The 25,992-nt window shown below is 42.4% G+C and overlaps 1 protein-coding gene across 1 annotated transcript; it reads left to right on the forward strand.

The window, feature by feature from the left end:
* Window positions 1-6: 6 nt before the first annotated feature.
* Window positions 7-25,992, forward strand: NOM1 (nucleolar protein with MIF4G domain 1). The gene is made up of 11 exons (XM_025197786.1): window positions 7-222; window positions 1,838-1,962; window positions 3,011-3,206; window positions 6,380-6,703; window positions 7,268-7,378; window positions 9,017-9,184; window positions 10,041-10,162; window positions 14,966-15,098; window positions 16,463-16,594; window positions 21,883-21,992; window positions 23,284-25,992. The coding sequence occupies exons 1-11, from the start codon at window positions 220-222 to the stop codon at window positions 23,459-23,461; spliced, it is 1,602 nt and encodes a 533-aa protein (XP_025053571.1). The 5' UTR covers window positions 7-219; the 3' UTR covers window positions 23,462-25,992.

The following is a 25,992-nucleotide window of genomic DNA, read 5'->3' on the forward strand; positions in this document are numbered from 1 at the left end:
GAGCGGGGCCGCGAGGAGGAGGAGCTCCGTGGGGGAGAAGAGGAGGAAGACAGTGAGGAAGAGGAGGAGGAGTTGGAGGACGAAGAAACCGAAACAGGGACAACGGCTCTGGCGAAGGCCGACACAACAGGACCCCGGAAAGACGGGCACACGCGAAACCGCGAGGCGTCTTCGTCCTCGGAAGATGGTGGCACCCGGGAACCCAGCCCCGCGGAGCAGATGGTAGGTGGGAGTTGTCGGCACAGGATGCGTTGTTTTTCGGGGCCTCTTCCCTGCCCGAGATCTCTCCTGAAAGGGGCCAGCGGTTATGATGGCCGAGGTGCACCTTGCTCCTTGTTGTTGTGGGGCTGAAACGCTGTTAGGCAAAGGGGCCAGGGATGAATACCGGGTGCAGTGGAACGGATGGATCGTTCTTGGAAGCAAGAGGCTGGATGGGCTTTGAAGCGATGGAAATGCAGGTTTCCGTCGCCAGCTGCTGGGGTTGCGTTCCTGACAGTTCTCGTGGTTTGCAAGACAGAAGGTTTGTGGCAAAAATGGCAGGTGACGGGCTGATGCATGGCCACGGAAAACCGCGGTTGCCAGAATGGCACATGGAATATGAAGTGTGGATACTCAAACCCGTGGCTGGCAAGGGAAACCTGTAACATGGAAACAGACAAACAGGTAAAGGGAATGAAGTAGGGGAAGGAGTGTTATCCTGCATCTGACAGTGTAGGAGCTGGGCTTGCCTACTGCCGGCAACCTTGTGCTACGGGTTCTGGCAGCAGACAGCAGTCATCCAGGTCAAGTGCGCTGTGGGAAGGAACTAGCTGAATGTGCTTAGGCAGCCAGAAGATGCAAGAAAGCTTCTCTTCTGCCAGAAGGCAGCAGCCTGCTCTGCTCTGCTCTACCAAGGTGGTTTAGTCCTGCTGGAGGAAAAGCTCGTTCTGCTGCCACAGAGGAGTTTTAAATGTGAACTCACTCCACCCTTTGCCAACAGAACTGGAGCATTAACAAAGACTGGAACGTAACTTGACTGTGATCACATCAGGAATACGTAGCAGAGCCATGAAGTCGCTTTCAGATTGAAGCGTTACCTCCATCCAAGCATATCTGATTGAATCACGATGTTGCGGTCATTGTTTCAGGAAGCCAATAGAACTACAGTAGGAAGGGATGAGGAAGATCAACCAGATGGTGTAATCTTCCTCCTACAAAAGGATACAGCTGACACTAAATTGATGGGCAAGGTTCTTTGGGTAGATGTAATACCTTTTATTAGACCAATTAAGGAGTTGGCAAAAAGTTCTTAGCAGGCTTTTGGGTGCAATCACCCTTCTTGTTGCCTGAAGAAGGGTGATTGCGCCCAAAAGCTTGCTAAGAACTTTTTTCCAACTGCTCAGTTGGCCTAATAAAAGATATCACATCTGCTCAAAGAACCTTATCTGCCTATGTCCTTAGACCAACACGGCTACAACCGAAAACCCAGCACTAATAACACATTGGAGGCCAAGCACTTCGGAAGCCTGCAGCATTTCCAGTGACTAATGGGAGAAATGAACCTGGATTGGGATCTTGGTTTTAGCTAAGAAGTAGAAAACTGTTTTCATTTAAGAGGATAGATTTCTTTTTTTGCCGTTGGGTTGGCAATAAGCAAAGATGATTTTCTCCATGTTTCGTAAGTTAGCTCCTTTAGCATGATTTGTGCTATGTGCCTAGTGCTACAGTTAAATACATGCCGATTAGAAATAAACTTGTGGTATATCTAACAATTTGTCAGAGTTAGTGAAAAGAGCCACATTTATTCCAAAGTATTTGGATTTTTCTAATGCATCACTCTAATTTTTTCTTGGGACAGAACCTTTGCCCTAGTCCAACCAAATATGTCCCCCCTCAAGCAAGAGGAGCTGGAGAGAGAATGGATGACAAAAAAAGGGAAGAACTATTAAGACTGAAGAAAACAGTGAATGGTCTAGTGAACAGGTAATGAAATTCATCAAGTTGAATGCGTCAGCGTTGATAAGCTGTCTGGCCTTTTGCTACAGCAGCCATCATTCAAACCAAAGAGATGTAAATAGGACTTTCTTCTTGCAAACTGATCCCTTTTTTTTGACAGTTTTGAAGCCTACCATCCTGGAGATGAGTTCTTGTTTGTCTGTTGTTTTGCAGAACGTCTAGTACAGAAGTTGATACGTTTATGAAAGAAGATAGGTTTTCATTATATGCGATTGTAAAAGTTTGGCCTGACTTCTCCAGACCTTTACTGCCATGTGTAGGGCATGCATCCAGGGACATCAGTGAGGTTGTGCAGAGTTAAAAAAACAATTCTAGCATCAAACTCTTCATGTGTACAATATGAACATGGAGATAGGGGTTTTTAATTTTAAAATATTTAAATTAAGCACGTAACTTAAAAACTATGAAGACTGCTTGGCCTGAATCTCAGAGCTTTGCATATCTTGTACTATAGTTTTATTTTTTTCAATGGTAATGACTAGTTATTTCTTATTTGTGACTTTTAGAAAAAAGCATTTAACTAGCGTTAATTTTTGTCTGTGCCAGTGTTTCCAAAACTGGGTGCAATCTAGCTTGCATGCAGTCTGGCTGATCAGAATAAGATTGCTGTTGTTACACAGATAAATTTGCCAGAGTGCAAGATTGGCTATGTTCACGTGGCAGATATGTATTGGTCATTTCAGAAATACTGCTTGGAGTAAGGATTGTTCTTTATTTGTCTTCTATATAGCACTAAGTGCATTGCCAGTGCCTTACAAATAATAGTATTACTTTGTGCTTCATATATTGCATCTTATGAGAAGACTGGGACTTAATATTTGGTGTCTTAAAGAATTTAGTGAACAAGAAATATCAAAAGCCTCTTTCAAAATGTTTTCCCTTTATCATTAGGTACTAGTTAAATAAATGAGGGAAAATATAAAGGTTTGACGTGTGTTAAAAACAATATTAGGTGATGTGTATTGAGAGAATTGGTACAAAGCTAAAGAGAACTCTCAATTCTATTTCTTAATAGGCTGAGTGAACCCAATATGGCCTCCATAAGTGGACAATTGGACGAGTTGTACATGGCTAATAGTAGAAAGGACATGAATGAAACCCTAACAGATGTTCTTATGAATGCTTGTGTTGCTGCAACTGCAATGCCTGCGAGGTTGATGATGGAACATGTCCTTTTGGTCAGCATTCTTCATCATACAGTGGGAATTGAGGTAACTTCTTGCCTGGAGCCTGTTCTATTTTGTAATCATGTTGTTGCACTCCTTTTTCAAAGTGCCTTTACAAGTCTTGGGTTTCTGATTATACCTCATTGTATTGTATCATTGGCTGACTTGTGTGAAAGTAGTTGTGGGTTAATAGCCAGGAATTCATAGGTAAGAAGCTCTTATCTGTGTTACTTGCATATTTTCTTCTCTGTGTTTTTGTGCATGATCTTTATAAAAGCGCAGGTCGTCATTTCATTGAAATCTTTAGTACTTCTGACTTCATTTGTAGTGTTGAGAAATGTTCTGGCACCCCTGTTCTTGTATTTAATTAAAGTAATTCATTCCTATCCTGTGGCTATTTAAAATATTCTTAAATTCAATATATCAAATAACAGTGTTGAGTAAAAATTAGGAAGTCGTTCAGCGACAGCACTTATACATTTAAGTACCAGTGCTAAATCCTGCTCCTATGTATAGTCTATGGGCTTACGCAAATGTTTGCCGGACCTTCAGGACTTTGTAAAGTACCTTACAACTTTTTGATAGTTTGGTATATTTTTAAGTTTGCAGATGTCAAGATACAATTAATTTTAGCTTTGCCTACTAATGTGAAGGACAAGTTAGAACAGGTAATGCCAAAGGGAAGTCATTATAAGAGTTTAGCTAATTCTGAAACTTCTGCCAAGAGACAATGAGGTGTTTCAGGATGCTGTTCCCATAAAGCTGTATTCTAATTATATAATGGTAGAAACATGATTACAAGAACCAATTAATAAGATGCATTACAGACTCAAGAATTATTTTAATATTGGTATGAGTGAGGCTAAATTACTTCTATATTAGCTGTTTTTGCAATCAAACTAGTATCAGCTGGATGTAGCTTTGTTACCTTTTCTCCATGCAACCTTTTCATTATGATGATCGTTTTTTATTCCTACTTTTTACTTTAAAATGATAAACACCCTTTAAAATGTTGGTGGTGATTTAATGAAACAATCTTTGTACAAGCTTAAAATAACTAGAGGTGCACCGATTTATATCCGTGGTATACAGGATCAGCACTGATAAAAGGAAAATTTAACATTATCGGCAATCAGCTTTTTTGGCTGGTGTAGCAGATAATGGCACTGATAAATGCAGTGTACATGCATGCAGCTGCAATGCATGTGGCTAGGAAAGCAGCCTGGCAGCTTGGAGAGCAGTATCCAGCTGTTAAGTCTGTGGGGGAGGAAGGGCATGGTGCAGGGAGGAAGTAGATTGAGGCCCCCACAATGAGGGAGTGTGACAGGGGTAGGGGTAGTCGCTGCCCAGCTGGGGCAGTGAATACAACCCCAGAAGTTGGACAGAGTTGTGGGTGGTTTGTCCATGGGGGATGGGGAGGGCTTCCCGCTGCTGTTCACACACCCAGGGGACATGTGCCTGCCCCCCCCCGCCCCCCCGAGATTTCTGTGTAGGGCAAGGGCGCGCTGCGTGCTGCAGGGTCAGGGCCAGGGGCTGCACCAGCCTCTTCCCAGCCAAGGCTATGCTGGGAGGGGTGACTTTTTATAGTCTATGGCCACCCCAAAATTCCCCATCGCCACCCTTTCCAGCATAGACACCAACTGCCCCTTCTCTTCCCCCTGTCCCTTCCCCACAGCCTTACTGGCTGGATGCTGTTCTCCAAGCTGCTGTGCTGCATTCTTGTAAATCGGCTGTCGGGTTGGTATCAGCAAGTATGGCTGCTTAATAATCAGCCATCGGTATCAGCCAAGATATCTTTATTGGTGCACCCCTAAAATAACTCTGCCATGTGCCAGAGACTTTAGTGCACGTTTAAGAATTTAATCGTGACTGTCTAAATGCATTATAAAGCATAAGCTATTTTGTTTTTTTAAAAGTTTAGAATATAAAGTGTACAAAACTATGAGGAAACATTAAGGCTACAGTCAGAATTGATACAGGAGATGCAAAAGTTAAGATTTCTATAGCAATCTTTAAAAGACTATGTAGCATGTGTGTAATGTTTTTGTTGTTGTTGAATGCACAGGTAAGTATATTGCTGTATCAGTGGTTTTCAACCCGTGGTCTGTGGACCCTTGGGGATCTGCAGACTATGTATAAGGGATCTGCAAAAGATGACTATGAGCAATCAAAAGCATGTGAATACCTGCACTTATCATTCAAAAGGATCCACACCTCCATTTGAAATGTTTTAGGGGTCTGCAAATGAAAAAAAAAAATATTTGTGATATATTGTTAAATGTACTCCTGAAACCATCAGGAACGTGAAATGCAAGCAAGTCAGAATTGCTTTTGGAACATAATGCATTTTTTTAATAATTATAACTGCAATATTGGCATGGAGGTATTATGTGTTTTTTAATTACATAACTTGTTTTTTAAAATGAATAGTTGACAAGTAATCGGTGCACAGTTTGAACTAAGATGTTTGGCATATCTCTTTTTCAAAGAATGTAGACATAATATTACTGCTGATGAATAAAGAGTCAAGGAGGTATTAAGTTATCCTGGGATCTTTTTCCAGTTTAAACATATTCAGCAATTAGTTGAGTTTTATCTCCAGTTTGAAGTCAGCTAGTAGTAATGCAAAATTCTCAACTACAAGCTGAGGAAAAAAATGTATCTATTTTATTAGGCTTTTCATGGCAAATAATTTTAATTTAAAATATTGGGTTTTGTTTGCTTGTCGGCCTCTTGAAGGCTCAGATCAAGTGTAGTATTTTTGGTACTGGACATATTGTCTTTCAGTGTACAAATTACTCGGAGTAAAAAGCTGCATTAGCTTGGCATCTGGGAGCATGCTAATCCATGCTGCAGTGAGTAATATTTCCAGTCTCTTTGTTTAAACAAGTATTTTTGTAGTTGCTTATTTACCTTTGTTCATCAAACAGGTCTGGAAGGATAACTGGGCTGCATGTGTAAAAATATAATTGTCATATGGCAGTGGACAGGATGTAAATAGTATGTATTTTAAGAAAATCTGTAATAAAAATATAGTGTATACTCTCTTTTTTTATTATGTTGATATTTAAATTTATGCTGGAGAGGTGCAGCAGCATTCTCCAAGGTTAATTGTTGGTGTAATTATCAGCATTTATGCTTTTGCAGCTGCTGTTTAAAACAAATAATTGCATGCATGCCATATGGTAACTTGCTGGTAATATTTTTTTCTTTGCCAGGTTGGTGCACACTTTTTGGAGGCAGTAGTAAAGAAATTTGATGAACTCTATAAAAGTGAGGCTGAAGGGAAAGAATGTGAAAACCTCTTTATCTTGATTGCCCATCTGTATAACTTCCATGTCGTGCATTCACTGCTGATCTTTGACATTCTGAAGAAGCTTGTTGGCACGTTCACGGAAAAGGACATTGAATTGATTTTGCTGCTCCTGAAAAATGTGGGCTTTTCCTTGAGGAAAGATGATGCCTCTGCACTGAAGGAACTGATCAGTGAGGCTCAGAACAAAGCAAGTGCTGTGGGGAAGAAATTTCAGGACCAGTCCAGGGTATGAATACATTTGGATACATAATAGGACAAATTTTCTTGTGTAGACACAATTCATTGAAGAATTGGTTAAATCTTTTAAATTTACCAACACCTTCAATTCATGTTAAATTTGTCAGCTAAGGTTCTTCGTTATGTTGTCAGATTAGATCTTAAATTAATATTGCATTAACTTCTGTTTTTGTGTACACAGAGAAAAACATACAAAGGAAAGTTTGTTTCCAAAATACAAAAACCAGCATGATCTGAAATAACTGTAACTAGGACTACATTGTTTTGCAAAGGTTGAGGGTATTCAGTTCATTATTCAATGTTGTTTGACTCAAAACCCATAATAAGCAGAGGTATGAGCCTAGCCTTAAAACAAATGGAGGCAATAGTACTTGAAATGAATATTGTCTCTTAGCCAGAATTTTATATGTGCATATATGTAATCTAGATTCCAGAATGTATTGCAGCCAAAGTGCTTGTGTGTGCACAGTAACACGTTCCAGGTAAGTTTTGCACTTTTAATGACCTTTTTTCCAACACCTAAGTCATCCTGTTGTTTTTGTTCCCTCTGTAGGTTCGCTTTATGCTAGAGACTATGCTGGCACTCAAAAATAATGATATGCGGAAAATCCCAGGTTATGACCCTGAACCAGTTGAGAAACTGCGCAAACTGCAGAGACCGTTGGTAAGGATTTTGTTTTTGGTATCCATACTACAACTGTTCCTAAGTCATACCTTCAGAACTAACTGCAAGACCCTTTTTAAGGTGATGCTGACATACGTTCCAAAGTGATATGCACATAAGGTTTAACATATGTAGCATTATAGGTTGCATTTGTGAAAACTCTTTTGTCCTCATAAATCCAAATTATTTTGGACCTTGTATTGTGTTGAACTACTGCTTTTACACCAGTGTTTCCCAACCTTTTTTGCCCCACAGCACACTCGCCTAAATAAAAACAAAAAAGCACCATGGCACCCCAGACATGGTGCAGGGGGGTGGCGTGTGGCCATCCAGACACCGGAGGGAGGGCATGGTGCATGGCTAGCTGGATGCTGACGGGGAGGGATGGTGTGCGGCAAGCCAGACGGCATTTTGGACTGGAGCCATGCTCCCTACCTGGCTGGAGCCATGTTCCCATTCTGTCTGTGTCCGTGGCAGCAGCAGGCAGGGGGTATGGCGCCAGCCAGATGGGGGTGCGTAGGTCCAGCCCAAAATGCCGTGGCACACTTGGACGTGCCTGATGGCACACCAGTGTGCTGTAGCACACCAGCTGGGAAACACAGTTTTATGTCACCATAGCTATGATGGCAGAACCCTGTAGTGGACGTATGACAGATGCCAACAGAAGCAGTTTTCTGGTGGCATAATTCACCATCCCATAAATGACAGAGCAAAGTCCGTTGAAGTGTTCTGTGTTTTTGCATCCCCTAGATGACAAAACTGCAGTGTAGAGCAGGTCAGAGTTCACATCCTGAGAATACTCCTGAAATGCAGCTGTCTAGGTGTTAGTATCCAGTTGCATGTTGCTAAACAGTTAGAGAAATGAGGGAATTTTTTTTCCAAGGACACTGAGGGGAAACCCACAGGCTTGCAGAAAGTGGTGTAGGATCCTTTAACATATATGCAGAGCAGGCAAGTTGTCATGTCAGAAACTGCATTTATCAAAGCTGAGGCTTATCCAGTTAACCGGCAGCGCTTCAGAAGAGTGGATATTTTTCTGAAATTTGTGTCACTATAATATGCAAAGTTAGGAATTTAATAGATTGCATCTAGGCATGTTTTAGGCGGGTTCTGTAGAGCTTTTTGTTACAGTTCTGCAAGTGCATCTTTAAAACCTACTTATAACATCTTTTCCCATCTATTCCTTATCTCCTACTACCGCTAATTGTACTGAAAGTTTTGTTGATTTCATGAGAGCAAAAATGTGCCATAGAAAATAAGAGACTGCAATTAATTTTGAATTTGTAACTCTAGATTGGAATTTAAACCAAGGCCTTTATAATTTAGTGAATGAGGATAATCTGCTGGATTTCTCTTTTGGTGGGTGTTCATTTAAAAAAAAAAAAAAGAAAAAGCATGAAGTCCAAAAATACAGATTTAAGAACACACACACATATATATATATTTTTTTTTTAATTTAAAATAAATGGAATTGTGTAGATTTTGTCATATCATAATTAGAAGGAAAAGTTATGGGGAGGAAGATTTGACAGCACAGTAGGGAGACTTTTTAAAACTGGGCTTTTGATCTAAAATCCTTTAGGTTAAAAACCTGCTTGGAACTGAAAGCTGCTCCTGTTGTTTTTGTTGTTGCACAAGGTTCACAACAGTGGTTCTGGAAGAGAGACTCAGCTTCGTGTATCATTAGATTCGCTCCTCAATGCTGACCAAGTTGGTCGCTGGTGGATTGTAGGGTCATCTTGGAGTGGAGCACCAATGATTGATAATGCCAACAACAAGACTCAGCAGCAACTGCCTGTTGGAAAGGTACATATATAGACATGCTATTAATTAATGTATATATCAATATATTTTTTTTGTCCTTGGGACACGTGAACTGGCCTCTCAAGCCTAACAGCGTTTTGTAGAACTGAGCCTTTGGACTGTAAGATTCATCTTGCTAATTTGTAAAGCAGTGCACATCTATGGAGTTTATAGAAGCTCTATGTGACATCTGTCTCTTTCTAATACGGTTTGTGGGGGTCAGATTTCTGTTTGCCCTGGCCCTGAAATTGTCTTTTCCACCTTCTGAAATTACAGAGGATTTCTTGGCTTTTTGACATGTAAAATGAGAAAAACAGGCACCATCGAAGAAGGATTCCAGGACTTTGAGTAAGGTCCCTTGTTCCTAGGAGGTATATAGTTAACTTATTTTTAAAGTGGACAAGTGACCTGGCAAGAAGAGTACAGCCATTTAACTTAGATTATAGACCAAGGATAAACCTAAAACTAATTGGGCTAAAAAGGTTGAGCACTGAAGAGGTAGGTATTTGAAAGTAGAATAGTTGTAACGCTTCTTCATCTAGAAGTCATTCTGCTGCTATTGGGGCAAAGCTAAATCACGTATAAGGGCAGCAACTTTATTTTAAAGTGGGGCAGCTGACTTGCTACTCTTTATCCTGTTCTTATATCCATGGCCCTTAAAAAAGCCCTTCTAACTCAACTGATTTTTTTTCTTGGTAGAAGGCCAAGCCATAACAATTCTTATGTTGATCTCCAGTGATGAAGGCAAAAGGCCTTTGAATTGTTACTTCATAATTCACCCCAAATAATCGGTCATGTTGGAGAGATTGCAGTGGAAGTATTTTTCTCCATCATGTCTAAAAATGAAATTTCTTTTTAGGTGAGTTCAAAGATACTGGAGCTTGCTCGTAAGCAGAGAATGAACACTGACATCAGGAAAAATATCTTTTGTGTCTTGATGACTAGCGAAGACTTCTTGGATGCCTTTGAAAAGCTTTTGAAGTAAGTACAAAGTGGGAAAGTTGCTAAGGGTTGAGGTGAGGATGGAGTGAAGAACCATCAGAAGCAAGAAGTGATGACAAGGAAGCCAAGCAGTGCTGTAGAACTAAACTACAAGTCAGGGAGTAAGGAATGGACCAAAATATTGTTAACCTTCCAGGGAGCACTTTAGAAGAAATGGCTGTGACCAAGGAGCTGTTTTGGACAAACGTCACTTTGAAGGTGTTTCTACTAGGCCTGTGTGAAGCAGCTAGTATTCGCTTCGGATTTGGCCGATTTCAGGGGACAGTGATTCGATTTAGTGATTCAAATCACTGTCCTGAATCGATTTCGGCCAGGTCTGATTCGGAGATTTGGCTGCTGCCGAATTGGCCAAATCTCCAAATCAGACAGGCCCTATCCCTTGCTCTTCTCCCAGCCCCATCAATAGCTGGCCCCAGCTTCTGGCTCTATTTACAAAAAAAAAAAAAAAAAAAAAAACAAACTTTCACCTTAGCTCCGGCCAGGTTGGTGTGTGTATGTGGGGGGGGGGGGGGGGGGGATCCCTGCTGTACCCTGCAGCCCCACACTGCGTGGGGGCTCTGCCATGAGCCCCCCTCGCTCCATGGCTGTCCCACCTGGCCCCAGCTCCTGGCTCTTTTTGTTAAAAGCCCTGACTCGCTGGCTCTTGCCAGGCGGGGGTGGGCAATCCCTACTGCCCCGCACTCTGACACGAGCCCTCAGAAGCCCCCAGGCCGCTGCAGCTGCCGGTGAGTAGGGGCTTTTTTTTAAAGCCAGGAGCTGGGTGCCGAGTGGGGCAGCCATTGACAGGGCTGAGGGAGTGGGCAGGGGGTGGGGCTGGTGGAGGCTGGTGGGGGTCCCTCCATGGTCCCCTCTAGCCTCTACTTACCAGCACAGAGTCTGGTCCAGCTCCCTGCAGCAGCGAGCGGGGACTGCCCGAATCTCTGAAGCTCTCCATATCTTTTTTGAATTGATTCGAACTTTTTTATTGGTCTCCTGATTTGATTTGGCCACCGAATCAGGCCAAATCTCCTCTGAATTGAATCAGCACCCAAAGCTTCCACAGCCTTTAATCAAAGTGCTAGTAGGGACTGAGAAAGAAAGACTGTATCTGGGTTTTTCTCCTGCTGTCTTATATTTTTAAGGCAGCTGTCTTTGTTAGAATGGTAAGCAACAGTTTTAATTTATCGACCAAATCAAAATAGGCTTGTTAGTAATCATAACTACAATTTGATTACTTGCTGCTTTTGCAAAACAACTTGATTTCAACTCTAAGATGTAGTTATTCCAGTGCTTTGATGTGGCTTTTTCACTGCAGAAATTCAGCTGCTGCCAGAGGCCTACTAGTTCAGTTGACTTGCATCCTGGTTATTTGAGCACATGTATGCAAGCCTGTCTACCCACAGACTTGGCTGATTTAACAACTGTATTTGAAAAATATCTCGTACATATTAAATAGCCTGATATTTATTCATTGGTTGGAGGGGGAGGTGTTTAAAAGATGTAATCAGCCTGTAACAACAGCATGCTTTCCAGAATTTGGGGAAATTCAGATATTCTTGGGTTTCATAGTGGTCTTTCAGGAAGCATGTGAGAAGTGCATGCAGAGCTAAGCTTTTTACTATGCTTGTGATGCACCCGCTGGTAGGTCTGTCGGCAAACGAGACTTGGTGTACAATAGATTTATGCAGAATAAAAATGTTCTTACTCTGGTTATATAAATTGGGAATCTGAAATACCTAATACTGACCTACACAGAATTATAACCATTCCAGAAGCTGTGGCAGTCAAGGTAGCATAACTCCACTGATAACTTTTTGGCCTGAATCTACATGAAGTAGCAACGAACATAGCCTGTTTTGACTTAGCCCAAACACCTTTTAAATAAAGTAACCCTTTTTGTCATTGTGTACTACATTACTGACAACTCTGTATTGAATATAAAAAACAAAACTGTAATTGATTCTAAAAAGTGTTTTCAAAAATTTCCTTTGAAATCTCAAAGGGAAAGTGGCAGCAGCAAGCTGTTGCTGATGTTACCTGGGAGCTTTTTCAGAGCTAAGTTGCCTGCAAGCTGGGATCCTAACATGAAGGCATTTTTAGAGAGAGAGATACAGAAAGAATGTCTTATTTCATGGTGGATGGAGCAGCACAGTATCTGCAGCTGCGTTTTCTTTTATAGAGAGACTCTGACACCGGAAACTGTAGAAACTAGGAAGTTCTATGCTGGAACTCGCAGTAGTGAAAGACCATTCTAGGTCTTTAAAGAGCAAGATAGCAGAAAAATAAGGTGTGTGCGTGTGTGTGTGCTTGAAGCTGCCGCTGAATGTAGGGGTGCAGATTTTCTAAGATAATCCGAAACCACCATCCACTCACTGCTAAGAAACTAGCAATGTACAGTGGCAACTGAACAAATGAGCAGTGCAAAGAAAAGCATCTGAATTGGGGATTAATTCTGGAATCTCACTTAAATTCATTAAGCAGGCTTCAAATAGCCAAGCATTAGAATATCTACATAAAGCTGTTAACCACTAAACAGCAAAATCGGGTAAGACTGGGGTAGTGTCGCTCTGGTAATCAAGTCTAAATACCAAACTGGGCAATGATAATCTATTCTATTATTTTGAGAATTGGACATGGGCAACTGGTGCAACCAGTCAGTGACTGGGGGCATTGCCCCGCAGCAGCCACTTCTGGGAGCGTTACTCCCCAGTTGGTGCTGGGGGGGGGGGGGGGCGGTGCTCCTGCCTGCCCCCGCCTTCCCTCCCCCTGCACATTGCCTAAGTGGCAAGCGTGGACAGTTAGGGGGTGCACCAGCACACTCAGGGATGCATATGCACCCCCTACGCTTCGCCACTGGAATTAGAATATTTATTTCAGTTAGCCTCTATTCTGTGTTAGCCTCAGCCTGTTGGTATCAGTGGGATTTTAATTTGTTTTAAAGTGAGAATAAAAGTAAGCATCAAGACTAGCAAGAGCCAGATACATTTAAACAAGAGAATAAAAAATTAGCACTATTGTAGTGACACAGACCAGGAAAAGTAAAGAGTGGAGAAATCAATTTAGGCAATTATAGCAACAACAAAATTTTGCTATAATTTACTCGTGAGATTGAGACTGAGACTGTAGCCTAAACAGTTGGCCCACCACATTTTCATGTTAGACTATTAAACTTGGTGTTTTTAAGGTCTTATAAATAAAAGTTTAAAAACAATTTTAGATTTGTGTTTTATAAACGCCTAAACCAGGGGTGGCTAACATGCAGGAAATGCTGCGAGTGACTAGGGTGGCCATCGTAGAGAACAGTCTGGTTGTCTTCTGTCCTCTGTTGATACGAAACCAGATGTCTTTACGTTCTCTATTTTTCTCTTGAAGAAATAGAGGACATAAAGGCATCAGGTTTTATCTTAATAGAGGACAACCGGACTGCCCCCTACGATGGCCACCCTACAAGTGACAGGGGTAGCCTTTGTGTGTGGCACACAGCAGATCAGGGAAGAAACTGGGAACACAGCTACTGATAGGGCAGAGAACAGAAAGCAGGTGACCAGACCAGGCAAGAAGCCCACACTGGGGAGCATAAAGCAGAGCAGTAGGTTGGCTAGGGGAGAGGGACCAGAGGCGTAGAGCTTACCTTTGAAAATCTGTGATGCATGTGTATACAAATACAATGGCAGGGACCTTGAAATTTATAAAGCCATCTGAGATTAGACTCCTAGCAGTCCATTACCTTGAAATTTACACAGCCATCTGAGATTAGACTCCTAGCAGTCCATGACAATCTCTGCGTTCTACCAAGTATTGAGGAAGATCCCAGGGATTTTGTATTCTTAATGGAGGAAGATAATACAGGTCAGTTGCAAAAAAATAGTCCAGTCTTACAGCAATGCAAAAAAAGTTTGACATTTCAGATTAAAATATTAATCATTTTACTTTTTAATTGATGTTAGTACTGCCAAATACTTGGCAGTACTGGAAACTAAATCATATTTATTCACAGAATAGGTGCAGTGTGAGTTACTGTTCCTTGCCAAAGTCCCTTAACCTTCTTTTAGATGGGCATTGGCCTTTCTGCTGAGACAGCCAGCATGGGTGCCAATTAGTACTGATTGTGCTACTGCAATTATTATTGCTTTTCTTAATGTGGGTGCCATCTGTTAGGACCTGGACTGAAACAGTCAAACTCATGTCACTTGGGTCCCTTGGTTGTCACTCAAAAAAAATGGTTTTCTGTCTCCAACCAAAAAAAGATTGAAGATATATAGTTTTCTCATCTGTAGTTGAGTTTGATAAAATGTCTCTTCCCAACAACCTTGGCAATGGTCAAGTAAAGGCAACCTTTCCCTCCCCAAACCATGGTTGAGGATATGACTCGATCTGAGGACCCACAGCTTTTAGCTCCCTCTTTGACCTCCCCTGTGAAATTTACTTTTTCAGGGCTTCAGCTCTTGCTTTCTAAAGGTTAAAGAACAATCTGGCTGTAATTTGTGCCTATTCCTCAGTCAGCAAACATAGACCGCTGCATTTCCCTCTTTAGAAGCCCATTGTGTTTGTCATTCTCTATTTATCCATTGTTGTTTGTGTCCTTCAGTTGCATCTCAATGACAGCACTTGCTGCCCACTGAGGATGTTGGGTTGGCTTATGCAGTTGACAATTTGTTTCAATTTAAAGCTTTTAGGATTTCATTTCTGTTGCAACAGAGTAATTTAATTGATTCTGAGGAATAGCCAGCGACTCTTACTTCAAGGCAGTCGATATTTTTAAGCTCGATGAACTATTGTTGTTCTCTGTTATTGAAATTGCAGACTGGGACTTAAAGATGAGCAGGAAAGAGAGATTGTTCATGTTCTACTTGACTGTTGCCTCCAGGAAAAGACATATAACCCCTTCTATGCATATTTGGCTGCCAAATTTTGTGAATATGATAGAAGATTTCAGGTAAATAAAAGTTTGTTCATGCCTCATTATGCCACCAAAATGTGGGATTTTTATTTATTTATCCATCTAAAGTTTTCCATTGTTGGTATCCACTGTCAGGTTTATCATACCAATCTCTTTCGTTATGTAATAACACAAAACAGCTCTTTCTGCCTAAGCATGCCTTTAACTAAAAACCTGCTACAAGGTCATCACGCTGTTCCATTGAGATTCCTTTGGCCAGAAGGCCCAGTAAGCATGTAACATAAACTAAAATAAGGAAACTGTATGTGATGTTTTGGGAAACAAGTGTGTGAAAAAGACCCCTCTTGCACTCAGCATAAACCACTGACCCTCTGCCACCCAACAGCTGTAAAAAATAAAAAGAATGATGTAGTAGTTATAGTTGCTTCTCTTTTGCTATTGAAACTACAAGATTGCTGGGTTTTCTAAGCAGCAACCATAAACTGTACTCATAATTGTAGATGTTTCATGCAGACTTGTTTCTCTTGGTGCTTCAGCATAAAAGCTGAAGAAAAAAAAAACCTACCTGGGTGATTTTTTGTGTGCGCACAGTTCCTTTTTTGAATACTTTTTTTTCTGCTTTGTATGCAGATAATTCCAAAATGTTTCACCAATAGAATATACAAAGTTTGTAAGGCTCCTAGACAGCTACTTCTAATGCATCTTGTGTGACTGATATAAAATGTATAATGGTTGAAGTTGATAATTGTGGAGCTTGTAAACAGAAAAGTGGCACTTAAAACATCTCTTGTTTAATTTCAGAAAGTTGTGGATCAAGGCTAAGGTCCTGATTCTGCAAAAATAGAGCCCTATTATTAGACTCCTGCATCTGCACGGAGCACCACTGCTGGTAGAACACTTATATGCAGCTATGTAGCTTAGTTTTGCAATTGTTAAAACGGTTTGTGTCAGCTCAGCAGTCAGTAACATTTTCCAGTGGTCGGCCAGAGTGACCCAGGTCAGGTCCAAGGCAGGCTGACACCAGGACCTGGCCACCACTGCTTCTCTCTACTGCCTCTTCTCCATGTCCCTACAGCCACAGCAGCACAGGCAAAGCCCCCACTGCCAAATGCTGCCAAACCCAGATCCAGCTACAGGCCAGGCCATAGGTTACTAACCATTGGTTTATATGATTTTCAGGCCAAGGGACAATTTCTGGCCTAAATTGTCTTCATTTTGCTTTGCAAATCCTTTGGAAAACCTCATAAATCACAGTTTTTAAAAATATTTTGATGATCGCTCACTACTTGAAGGGAAAAGGTATAGTAAGGTAGGTTTGAACACTTGCCATTATGATATTACATAGTATGTACTTCCTTATTTGACTTGTGACTTGAATTCTCTTTTGTCCTTAAATTTAGATGACATTCCAGTTCAGTTTTTGGGATAAATTTCGAGATTTGGGAAACCTGTCACCCACTGCCTTCTCCAACCTGGTGTGTCTGTTAGTTCATGTGTTAAAGACAAAATCACTCTCCATTTCAGTCCTCAAGGTCAGTATATTCTGTCTTTAAAGTATTTTTGCACTTTGAGCACACTTTTACTTTGATGGAAGATGTGTTGTTGTTATCACTGGTTGCTGTCCAGCGAGTGTTACAGCTTTGGTGGTTATCCAGTTTTGATTATTTCAGGCTTCCAAGTTAAGCTGAACTTTTCTCTGCCTGCTGAAATTTACCCAGTTGTCAAACTGCCCTGAACTACCTTCATGCAAATGTTGTAATGGCCAAACTGAGAAGCTTGGCTCAGTAGTTAAGACACTAGCTTTGGGGCTCATGAAGCCTGGGTTCAGTGTACAGTTGTGCCACAGATTTCCTGAGAGACTGATGAAGTCACTTGTCTCCATTCCCCATCTGTAAAATGGGGGTAACGATAATATCTAGTGCTTTCATCCATAGATTCGCAGCACTTTACAATGCATCATTATGCCTATCTTACAGATGTGGAAATTGAGGTCCAGAGAGGCACCTAAAGTTACTCTGAAGGCCAGTGGCAGAACAGGGAATTACAACCAAGGTCTTAGCCCAGTGCACTGACCATTAGGAGATGCTCCCTTTTGTGATGCCATGAGGATAAATTTGTTAAGAGGAACTCGGGATGGGGCATCTGGAAAGTCTTTAAAATCAGTACCCTGAAGACAGAATTTAGGCTATTGTAGACAGGAATAGTGTTTTTATGGGAAATCAGAGTTGAAGACAATACATGTTAGTTTGTTTTTTCTCCCATATTTATATTGCCTACATTAGAGGTAGTTAACCTTCCTTCATGTACAGAGCAGGCTAGTTGAGTTTCAAACTGCTTTGCTTCAAAAGGGCGCATGGCTTTTATCATGCTAGAAGCCAGCAGTGAGGTTTGAGGCTGTTACTAACTAGTTGGGAATATTTTGTTCCTTTGGAGAAGGCAGGATGCCAAAACCATAGTTTCATAGTTGGTAGGGTCGGAAGTGACCTGAGCAGATCATCAAGTCCACCCTCCTGCCATGGGCAGGGAAGAAAGAAAGCTGGGGCCAAACGACCCCAGCCAGGAGATTTTCTAGCCTCCTTTTGAAGACCCCCCAGGGTAAGAGCAAGCACCACTTCCCTTGGAAGTTGATTCCAGCTCCTAGCCACCCTGACTGTGAAGTACTGCCTCCTGATACGTAGCCTGAATCTACTGTCGGTCAATTTATGGCCGTTATTCCTTGTTACTCCCGGTAGTGCTCAGGGGGAACAGGGACTCTCCCATAGCCTGCTAGCCCCCCTTGGCCAGTTTGTAGATGGCCACCAGATCCCCCCCCTCAGCCTTCTCTTGTGGAGGCTGAACAGGTTCAGGACCCGTAGCCTCCGCTCATAGGGCCTGCCTTGCTGCCCCCGATCATGCAAATGGCCCTCCTCTGGACCTTCTCGATGCTGTCCACATCCCTCCTGAAGTGCGGCGCCCAGAACTGGACACAGTACTCCAACTGCAGCCTGACCACTTAAACATGGCTTTAGGTCTTGACGATATCTATGGATTCTGTTGACTGTGCTAATTACTGCCTTGATGTTGAATCTTCCATTTTGGAGTAAAATTACTGAGATGGCTGTTCAGGGAGCAAAGTAATGACCTGCATTCCAAACGTCTTCAAGGTTTGTCTACAGAGTTGTGTCCCATTACTTATCCTCAGTGAGGGGTGAATACACTGTTTACTGATATAGCTACACTCAGTATATTTCCTAGTTAGGATGCAGTTTATTCCACTTCCTGTTCAGAATAATACTGTACTGGGATAATCACTTTTATACCAAAATAACTGCAGCCCACGCTATTAAGGTTGTACTGGTATACTAATATAGTTGAAATTACACAATTGTTGTTAGATGACCCTAAATTCTGGTTATGATAAAACCCTGCTGTATTGCAGGATAAAAAAGTGCTGCCCATGCTGTTGTACTAGCAGTCTTTGGGGCCCCCAGATGGTGAGTTGTTCTCAGATTCTGACTGAACAGGAAGTGTGCTTTGGCTGCTTGCATATGTCAGAGGGGCCTGTCTCCTTGGAAAGATTCATCTGGGTATCTTAGTACTGGCAAATAGGGTGCCCCTCAAGGGTGGCTTTAGAAGATGGTTTTGAGCAATTGCTCCTCCATGCAGTGATCTCTTGTGGCAGATTCAATTAGATTCTGTTGTGTGCAACTCTTGTCCAATGTGTATGTGAAGCCAGTAGGTGTTTTTGAACTGAAGTGTAAGGGATTATTCTTTGTTTTCATCTCCAGTTTCTCAAATTATGCAAGGCTCATTCTTTTGATTTATGATTGGTTTGCTTTTCATCTGTGGTGATCCCAGATGCCACTGGATCACAAACTTAATATGAGTCTGGAGTATGACACAGCTGCTCAAAAGGCAAATGCAATTTTGGGCTGCCTCAATAAAGACATTAGGTGCAAGAAATGGGAAGTGATAGTGATTCTTTACTCAGCACTGATTAGGCATCATCTAGAGTATTATGTGCAGTTTTGGGCTCCACATTTTTAAAAAGGCATGAAAAGTTAGGGTCCAGGGGTGGGTGACAAAAATGGTAAAGGGCTTGGAAGGAAAGTGTTGAAGGAAATAAGCCTATTCAGCTTGTGGAAAAGGCACTTAAGAGGGGACAAGAAACCAATCTTCGAATATATGAAGGAGTGCCATAAAGAAGGAAAACGCTTCCCTCTTGCTGCAGAGAGTAGGACACAGCCCAGTGGCTTGAAGTTGTAGATTTAGATTGGATATCAGGAAAAACTTGTTCACTGTTCGAACGGTGAGGAAGTGAAATAGACTGCCTAGGGAACTCGTGGATTCCCTTTCCTTATCATTGTTCAAAAAGAGGTTTCGTAGCTGGCAGAGTCGGAAGGGACCTGAGCAGATCATCAAATCCGACCCCCTGCCATGGCAGGAAAGAGTACTGGGGTCAAACGCCCCTGGCAAGGTGTTCATCCAGCCTCCTCTTAAAGACCCCCAGGGTAGGAGCCAGCACCACTTCTCTTGGAAGTTGGTGACAGATCCTAGCCGCCCTGACCTCAGGCGCCCTGAGGTGAAGTAGCACCTCCTGATGTCTAGTCTGAATCTACCCTCTGCCAGCTTGTGACCGTTATTTCTTGTTACTCCTGGCAGTGCTCGGGGGAACAGGGACTCTCCCAATGCCTGTTGGTCCCCTCTGACTAGTTTGTAAACGGCCACTAGATCCCCCCTCAGCCTTCTTTTGTGGAGGCTGAATAGGTTCAGGTCCCTTAGCCTGTCCTTGTAGGGCCTGCCCTGCTGACCCTTGATCATGCGAGTGGCCCTCCTCTGGACCCTCTCCACGTTGTCCACATCCCTCCTGAAGTGCGGCGCCCAGGCCTTCCTGACCGCGTCCCCACACTGTCGGCCCATGTTCATTTTGGCATCAATAATGACTCCAAGATCCTTCTCTGCCTCTGCACTGACGAGAAGGGAGTTCCCCAGCCTGTAGGTGTGCTGCTGGTTCCTCCTCCCCAGGTGCAGTACCTTGCACTTGTCAGTGTTGAAACCCATCCTGTTCTCATCTGCCCACCCCTGTAACCTGTCTAGGTCTGATTGAAGCCTGTTCCTCCCTTCTAGCATGCCCACTTCTCCCCACATCTTAGTGTCATCTGCGAATTTGAACAGGGTGCTTTTTACCCCCTCATCGAAGCTGCTGATGAAGATGTTGAACAGTGCAGGCACGAGGAATGAGTCCTGGGGGACCCCACTGCCCACGTCCCTCCAGGTCAAGTAAGACCTGTCCACCACCACTCTGGGTGTGGCCCGCCAGCCAACTAGTGACCCATCTGAATGTGTAGGTATTGACACCACAGTCCCCTAGTTTTTTAATGAGAATGGGGTGAGAGACAGTTTCAAAGACTTTCCTAAAGTCCAGAAAGACTACGACCACTGCTACCCCTGCATCTAAGGATTTTGTGACCTGGTCATAGAAGGCCCCCAGGTTGGTCTGACAGAACCTGCCTCTAATGAACCCGTGTTGGTTGCCCCTAAGCATAACCTCCCCTGCTGGCCCCTCGCAGACATGCGTCAGGATAACTCCCTCAAAAAGCTTCCCAAGGACCAATGTAAGACTGACTGACTGGCCTATAGTTTCCTGGGTCCTCCTCCTTCCCTTTTTTGAAAATGGGAACCACGTTGGCCCTTTTCCAATCCTCTGGTACATCGCCAAAGCACCATTAGTGCGCTCATAAAGCCATGCCAGGGGTCCTGCAATGACCTCTGCTAATCCCCTCAGCACTCTGGGGTGGAGATCGTCAGGACCTGCTGATTTAAATACGTCCAGTCCCTCCAGGAGTTCCCTGACTAGGTCCTCTCTGACCCTAGGCCTAGATGCGCCTCCCCTGGGGCCTACGGGGGTCCCAATGTGGAGGATGACCTGGTCACTGCTCAGAAAAATGGAGGCAAAGAAATTGTTAAATAGGTTAGCTTTGGGGTCTGGTGCGACGACCAGATTTCCTAGCGTGTCCTGCAGAGGCCCCATGTTACCCGGTACCTTCTTTTTACCCTCTATGTATTTAAAAAAGGACTTCTTAAAAAAGGTTGGATAAGCATTAGTCAGGGATCATCTAGGGGTAGCTATACCTATGCTATAGTATGGGTATTTCCTTTGCTTCTGGGCTTTGCTGGTTGCTAGAGGGTTGGGAGGGAATTATTTTTCCTCCTGTCGCTATATTTGTCAGGCTTGTTTTGTGTTTTTTTTTTTCCCTTCCTCAGAAGTTTTGGCTGTGGGCTGTAGGCCAAAGCTGGAGATTTTGACAGGTGCTCTGATGCTGCTGCTGGGACTAAAAACTGGATGTTCCTGACTAGAGGGTCTTTCCCCTGTGCTCAGGGTCAGACCAATTGCCATATTTGGGTTCAGGAAGGAATATTTTACTCCAGAGTCAGATTGGTACAGACAAGGAGGATGGGGGCCATTGCCTCCGCCCTCTCCCTTGGATTTCTTGAGTATTTTTAACAACCCTTGCAGCAGCAGGATGCTGATTGCCCTTGACCTCCTGCTATACCTTTGGTGGCTTAGGATTGTAGTTGTGAGACAAGGTTGATTTGTGTAGTTTTAATAATAAGTTAGACAAGGATGTGTATAGAATGGTTTAGATAAGGATGATCCTGCCTCAGGCAGGGGGTTGGACTAGATTATCTCCAGTGATCCTTGCCAGCTGTATTTTCCTAAGATTCTAGGAAGGATCACAATATTTCTAAATCAAGATGCATCTTCAAGCTTCTAAAAGATGATTCAATAGTTTTAAATGTTTTTTTTTTTCAATCTAATTCTTATTATCTTATTAACTAGGTAATTGAATTCAGTGAACTAGACAAACCCAAAGTCCGTTTCCTGCGGCAAGTGTTAAGTATGCTGTTAATAAAAACAGACTCAGAAGAACTTAGTAACATTTTTGGAAGGTAAGTGATGGGTGGTCTTCCCCGGGAATGCTTAGCGAATAGCTACTGGAAAAATAAAAGGGCTTTGCTTTCTCTGTTACTGTTCTAAACATCTCACTTCTTAGAGAAACTCTTGGGACAGAGGCATGTCTTCCTATATGCTTGTATAGTGCCTCACCCAATGTGATTCCAATTTTGATTGGGGTATCACATGCTATTACAAAATAAAAATGTAGTACAGCACTTGATACAGATTTTGAAATGGTGCATGATTTCAGTGATCAGACTGTCTAGCAAGAACAAGAAAATTGTTGGTGAACACAGCCGATATGCCAGCCAGCTTTAGAGTTCAGTCATGCCACCAAGTTGTTTTGCTACCTCACTTATGCATTGCAAAATGAGAAACTAAGGGGAAGCTAATTTATCAGCATTGTTGCATATTATTTGAAAATCTCCATTTGTCATTTGAGAGGGGTAAGGTTCTTCAGCTGAACACCTTTTAGAGGTAATCAAAATAAATGCCTTAACCCCTCTGAAGTGGCTCTAATCTAGGTCTGATGTGTTTTCTCCCTTTTTGTACAAACCATGAATTGTCTAAAAAGCTTGAATAAATGTACTTGCATCCAAGGCATTAGCTTGGTTACAGCAAGCTTTTAAGGACCCATTTATATTACAGTGTTCAGTGTGGGTCACAGCTAATCGGGTTTCATTACAAGTGTATTTACAGTGCATATAAAACCTTAATTTGTAAGTTATTCTAAAAAAGAACTGTGGCGGGGGGGGCCAAGTGTAATTGAAAATAATGGCACAACACACATGTAATGGAATCAACAGTGATAGTGTCTACTTTTTGGAATTAGATTAGTTTAAGATATCGTAATAGTAATTAATACGTTATTTTTACATTTTTATTTTTTTTTTTAGAGCTACTTAAAAACTGGAATGTCTCCATTGCTGTGCATTTAAAAACCTATTCCAAATGCTATCTGAAATACATGGGGAGTTTCCCGTATATTGCCTTTGCTTTTAATTTTGCCATAACTTATACCTTATGTCAAATCCTGTGAAGTACTTTAAATTCCAAACTGCTTTTGAGAACCAATTGCATGTAAGGTGTCTGGCCAGTTGTTAAATCAGTGTAAGCTTCTACTTGTTGACATGAAAACAAAAAAGTATTTAGCTTTTATTAAGAATTCTTTATTTGGATATTTCCACAAAACCTGCCAGGTGAACAAAAAACTCTTCATAATTTTCATCACCTGGAACATAGGAAATTGGAATTATTCCTGATTTGTTCTCTTTCTCTCTTCAGGTTATCTGACAACCCAAAATTGGGAATGTTGCGTGAAGGTTTGAAGCTCTTCCTCAGTCACTTCTTATTAAAGAACGTTCAAGCGCGCACAACTGCTGAAGAAGCCAGTTTACTAAAAGACAGAGTTGAATTTGTAAGCAGGACTTTGCAAGCAAAGGAATCCAGATTGAAACTATAGTTTTGCTCTTCAACTTTGTATGGAAACGAGGACTGCATAACAATGTTGTGCTTAACTGCAACAGGTCTTTTCTTTCAGAAATCTAAATGCTTGACTTTAAATTGTATTATTACCCTGCAAAGGACCCCAGACTCTGGATATAACAGAGCTGTATCACCCCCAGACAAGAATTACAGTTTTCTGAGAAGGTCACAAAAGGAGGACATTATAAAAAATAATTGTGTGTCTTACTTCACTCGTCTAGTCATCATTTAAGGTTTATCTTCTTCCTTCCCCATTCACCTCCAATGAGTGTAATTCCTAGTACCATTTCACATCTTGGGAGATGGCAAAAATTATTACATTTTACTTAATACTTTATATCAGTCTCCAAATGATACTATCCAGCAAACCCTAGTTTTGTAATTATGGAGAGTTCAGTGTTTGATATTCAAACCTGTTACCTTTTATTTTAAATAATTGTGTAAAATTGAAAAAAGTAAGTAGTGTTTCTGTGTCATATAATGGTCAACCTCCTCTGAGGCTTGTTAATTACTTACTGTAATCAGTTGTAAAGCAAACCACTAGATGGCACAGACACAGGTGAGTCAGTTTTGGAACAGTTCTACATTTTTAAAGAAAATGTGTTTCGTGATTGTATTGACTAATTCAAAGAATTGTTTACCTGCATTGCTGTCAGGGAATGATGTCTCCAACACTTACTTTATAAACCTTGGTGGTTTAGATTGGTTTGAAGAGTTAATTTGCCCAATTATATTGGGCTTAAATAACACAGCATAATTTTATGTTAATATTTTAATCTATAACTGCCTAGTGTATTTGGATCTCATGGTTTCTGAGGCTTGTTTTGCCAACTCCTAGCTTAAAATGTTTCTATGTATTAAATTCTACATGTGCTATAATCAAACTTATTCTCTGTCTTCCAAGAAGAGAATATCTCATTTAGATCCTACTCTTTTTCTTTATCGAGATGCTTGAAGGACTAATATTTTTTTTTCGGTGCATCACCTGATTTCTTGTAGATTAGATGAAGTGTTTCTTAAAATATATGGCAGCTAACAAATGACAGATTAAACCAGATTTTTATGGCTAATTTTGCCCTGTATGATGCATTCTAGCAAACAATATTTGAATAAAACATAATGTCACCAGATTGTATGGACGGCTAGTGAACTAGTTTGAAATAGGTTCCTACTACAGTAACACACAAATCTTAGCAGGCTGAACCTAGCCCATCATCCTGTAGCTGTAACATGCATCGTGACGCTCACTATGGTGAAGTCTGTTGGGTTGCTGGAGCTCAACTAATGAGTTTGGTAGAGACACAGTCCCTGCCCTAAGGAAATCACTGGTTAAACAAGGACATAGTCTTTTTCAAGCTCATCTTAAAACTATCTGTCTGCCCTAAGGGCATTAAAAATCCTGCGGATGACCCATCAGGCCATCATTGCCAGTTCCTGTAGCCAAGAGGGCAGAGTGGACTACCATAGCTAGTCACCTTTAATGTCACAGGTTGAAAGACTAGGTACCTATTTATAAGTAAGCTGACAGGAGGTAGCCTTTGGCATAAGTCAAGAGCAAGGCTCAAGCTGTTGCCTTTAAATCGGCAGCAAGATGCCTTAATATATAAAAGCCTTCGTCTGTCCATCCTTAATGCTTTTATTCGCACTCTGATTGGTTGTTTGAAACAACCAATTGGAGTGCTCCAAGAGTGTTCAGGACAGGAGGTGGCGGCGGTGCACTACCATGACGGTGGTGACAGAGCAGAGTGGGATAGGGGGGGCCAGGCCAGCAATGCTAGCCTCACACCAACCTGGCCTGAGGTGGTGGTAACAGAACGAGGAGGGGCCAGGCCAGCACCACTGGTCTCGCCCCCTCCAGCCCTGCTCCCTGCAGGCAGCAGCAGCACAGGTTGCTGGCTGAGGGGTGCGGAGGAGACAGCGGGGCAAGCCTCCCCCCCTCCCCCCCCCGAGGAGATGGGGGGGGGGGTGGTAGGTGGCGGTTTTCCATCCCTGCCTACCCCCCAGTCATTCATGGGGAGGGGAGGCAGGTGGGCTAGGAGGGGAACAGCACCAGACCCGAAGTGGGGGGAAGCGGGCCTGGCCCTAAAGCGGCAGGGGGGGAAGGTTGGAGGAATGGGCCCAGGCCCAAAGCAGCGGGGGTAGGGAGAGCAGGAGTGGGCCTGGCCCTGAAATCATGGTGGAGGGGGGGAGGTCAGTAATGGGCTTCAGTCTGCGCCTGCGCCGCCCCCCCGGTCATTCTTGATGGGCAATTTGTTAGTGCCTTAATATTTCGTCTGCATTTCTTTAAAAACCCTGTGTCCCTATTTCTGTGAGCAGGCCTGCCCTTAAACTGGTTGCCCCCTTCTCAACATCTAGCTGGAAAGTACTCATTTTGCTCATTTTGTGGTGTTTAATAAAGTGTTTTGGGATCCCTGAAACTATTTTTGAGCATCTGTGATTAGTGTGTGATACCAAGATGTCAAGCTTTCTCATGGGTTTCCCTGATTAAATATTTTTTCCAGTTTAAAA

The sequence above is a fragment of the Alligator sinensis genome, unplaced genomic scaffold (genome assembly GCF_000455745.1).
Source record: "Alligator sinensis unplaced genomic scaffold, ASM45574v1 scaffold601_1, whole genome shotgun sequence".
Taxonomy (NCBI): domain Eukaryota; kingdom Metazoa; phylum Chordata; order Crocodylia; family Alligatoridae; genus Alligator; species Alligator sinensis.

Coding starts and splice junctions, on each gene's coding strand:
- NOM1 (XM_025197786.1), top strand. Junction 7,379..9,016: donor GCAAACTGCAGAGACCGTTG/GTAAGGATTTTG, acceptor TTGTTGCACAAG/GTTCACAACAGTGGTTCTGG. Junction 16,595..21,882: donor TCTCCATTTCAGTCCTCAAG/GTCAGTATATTC, acceptor CTTATTAACTAG/GTAATTGAATTCAGTGAACT.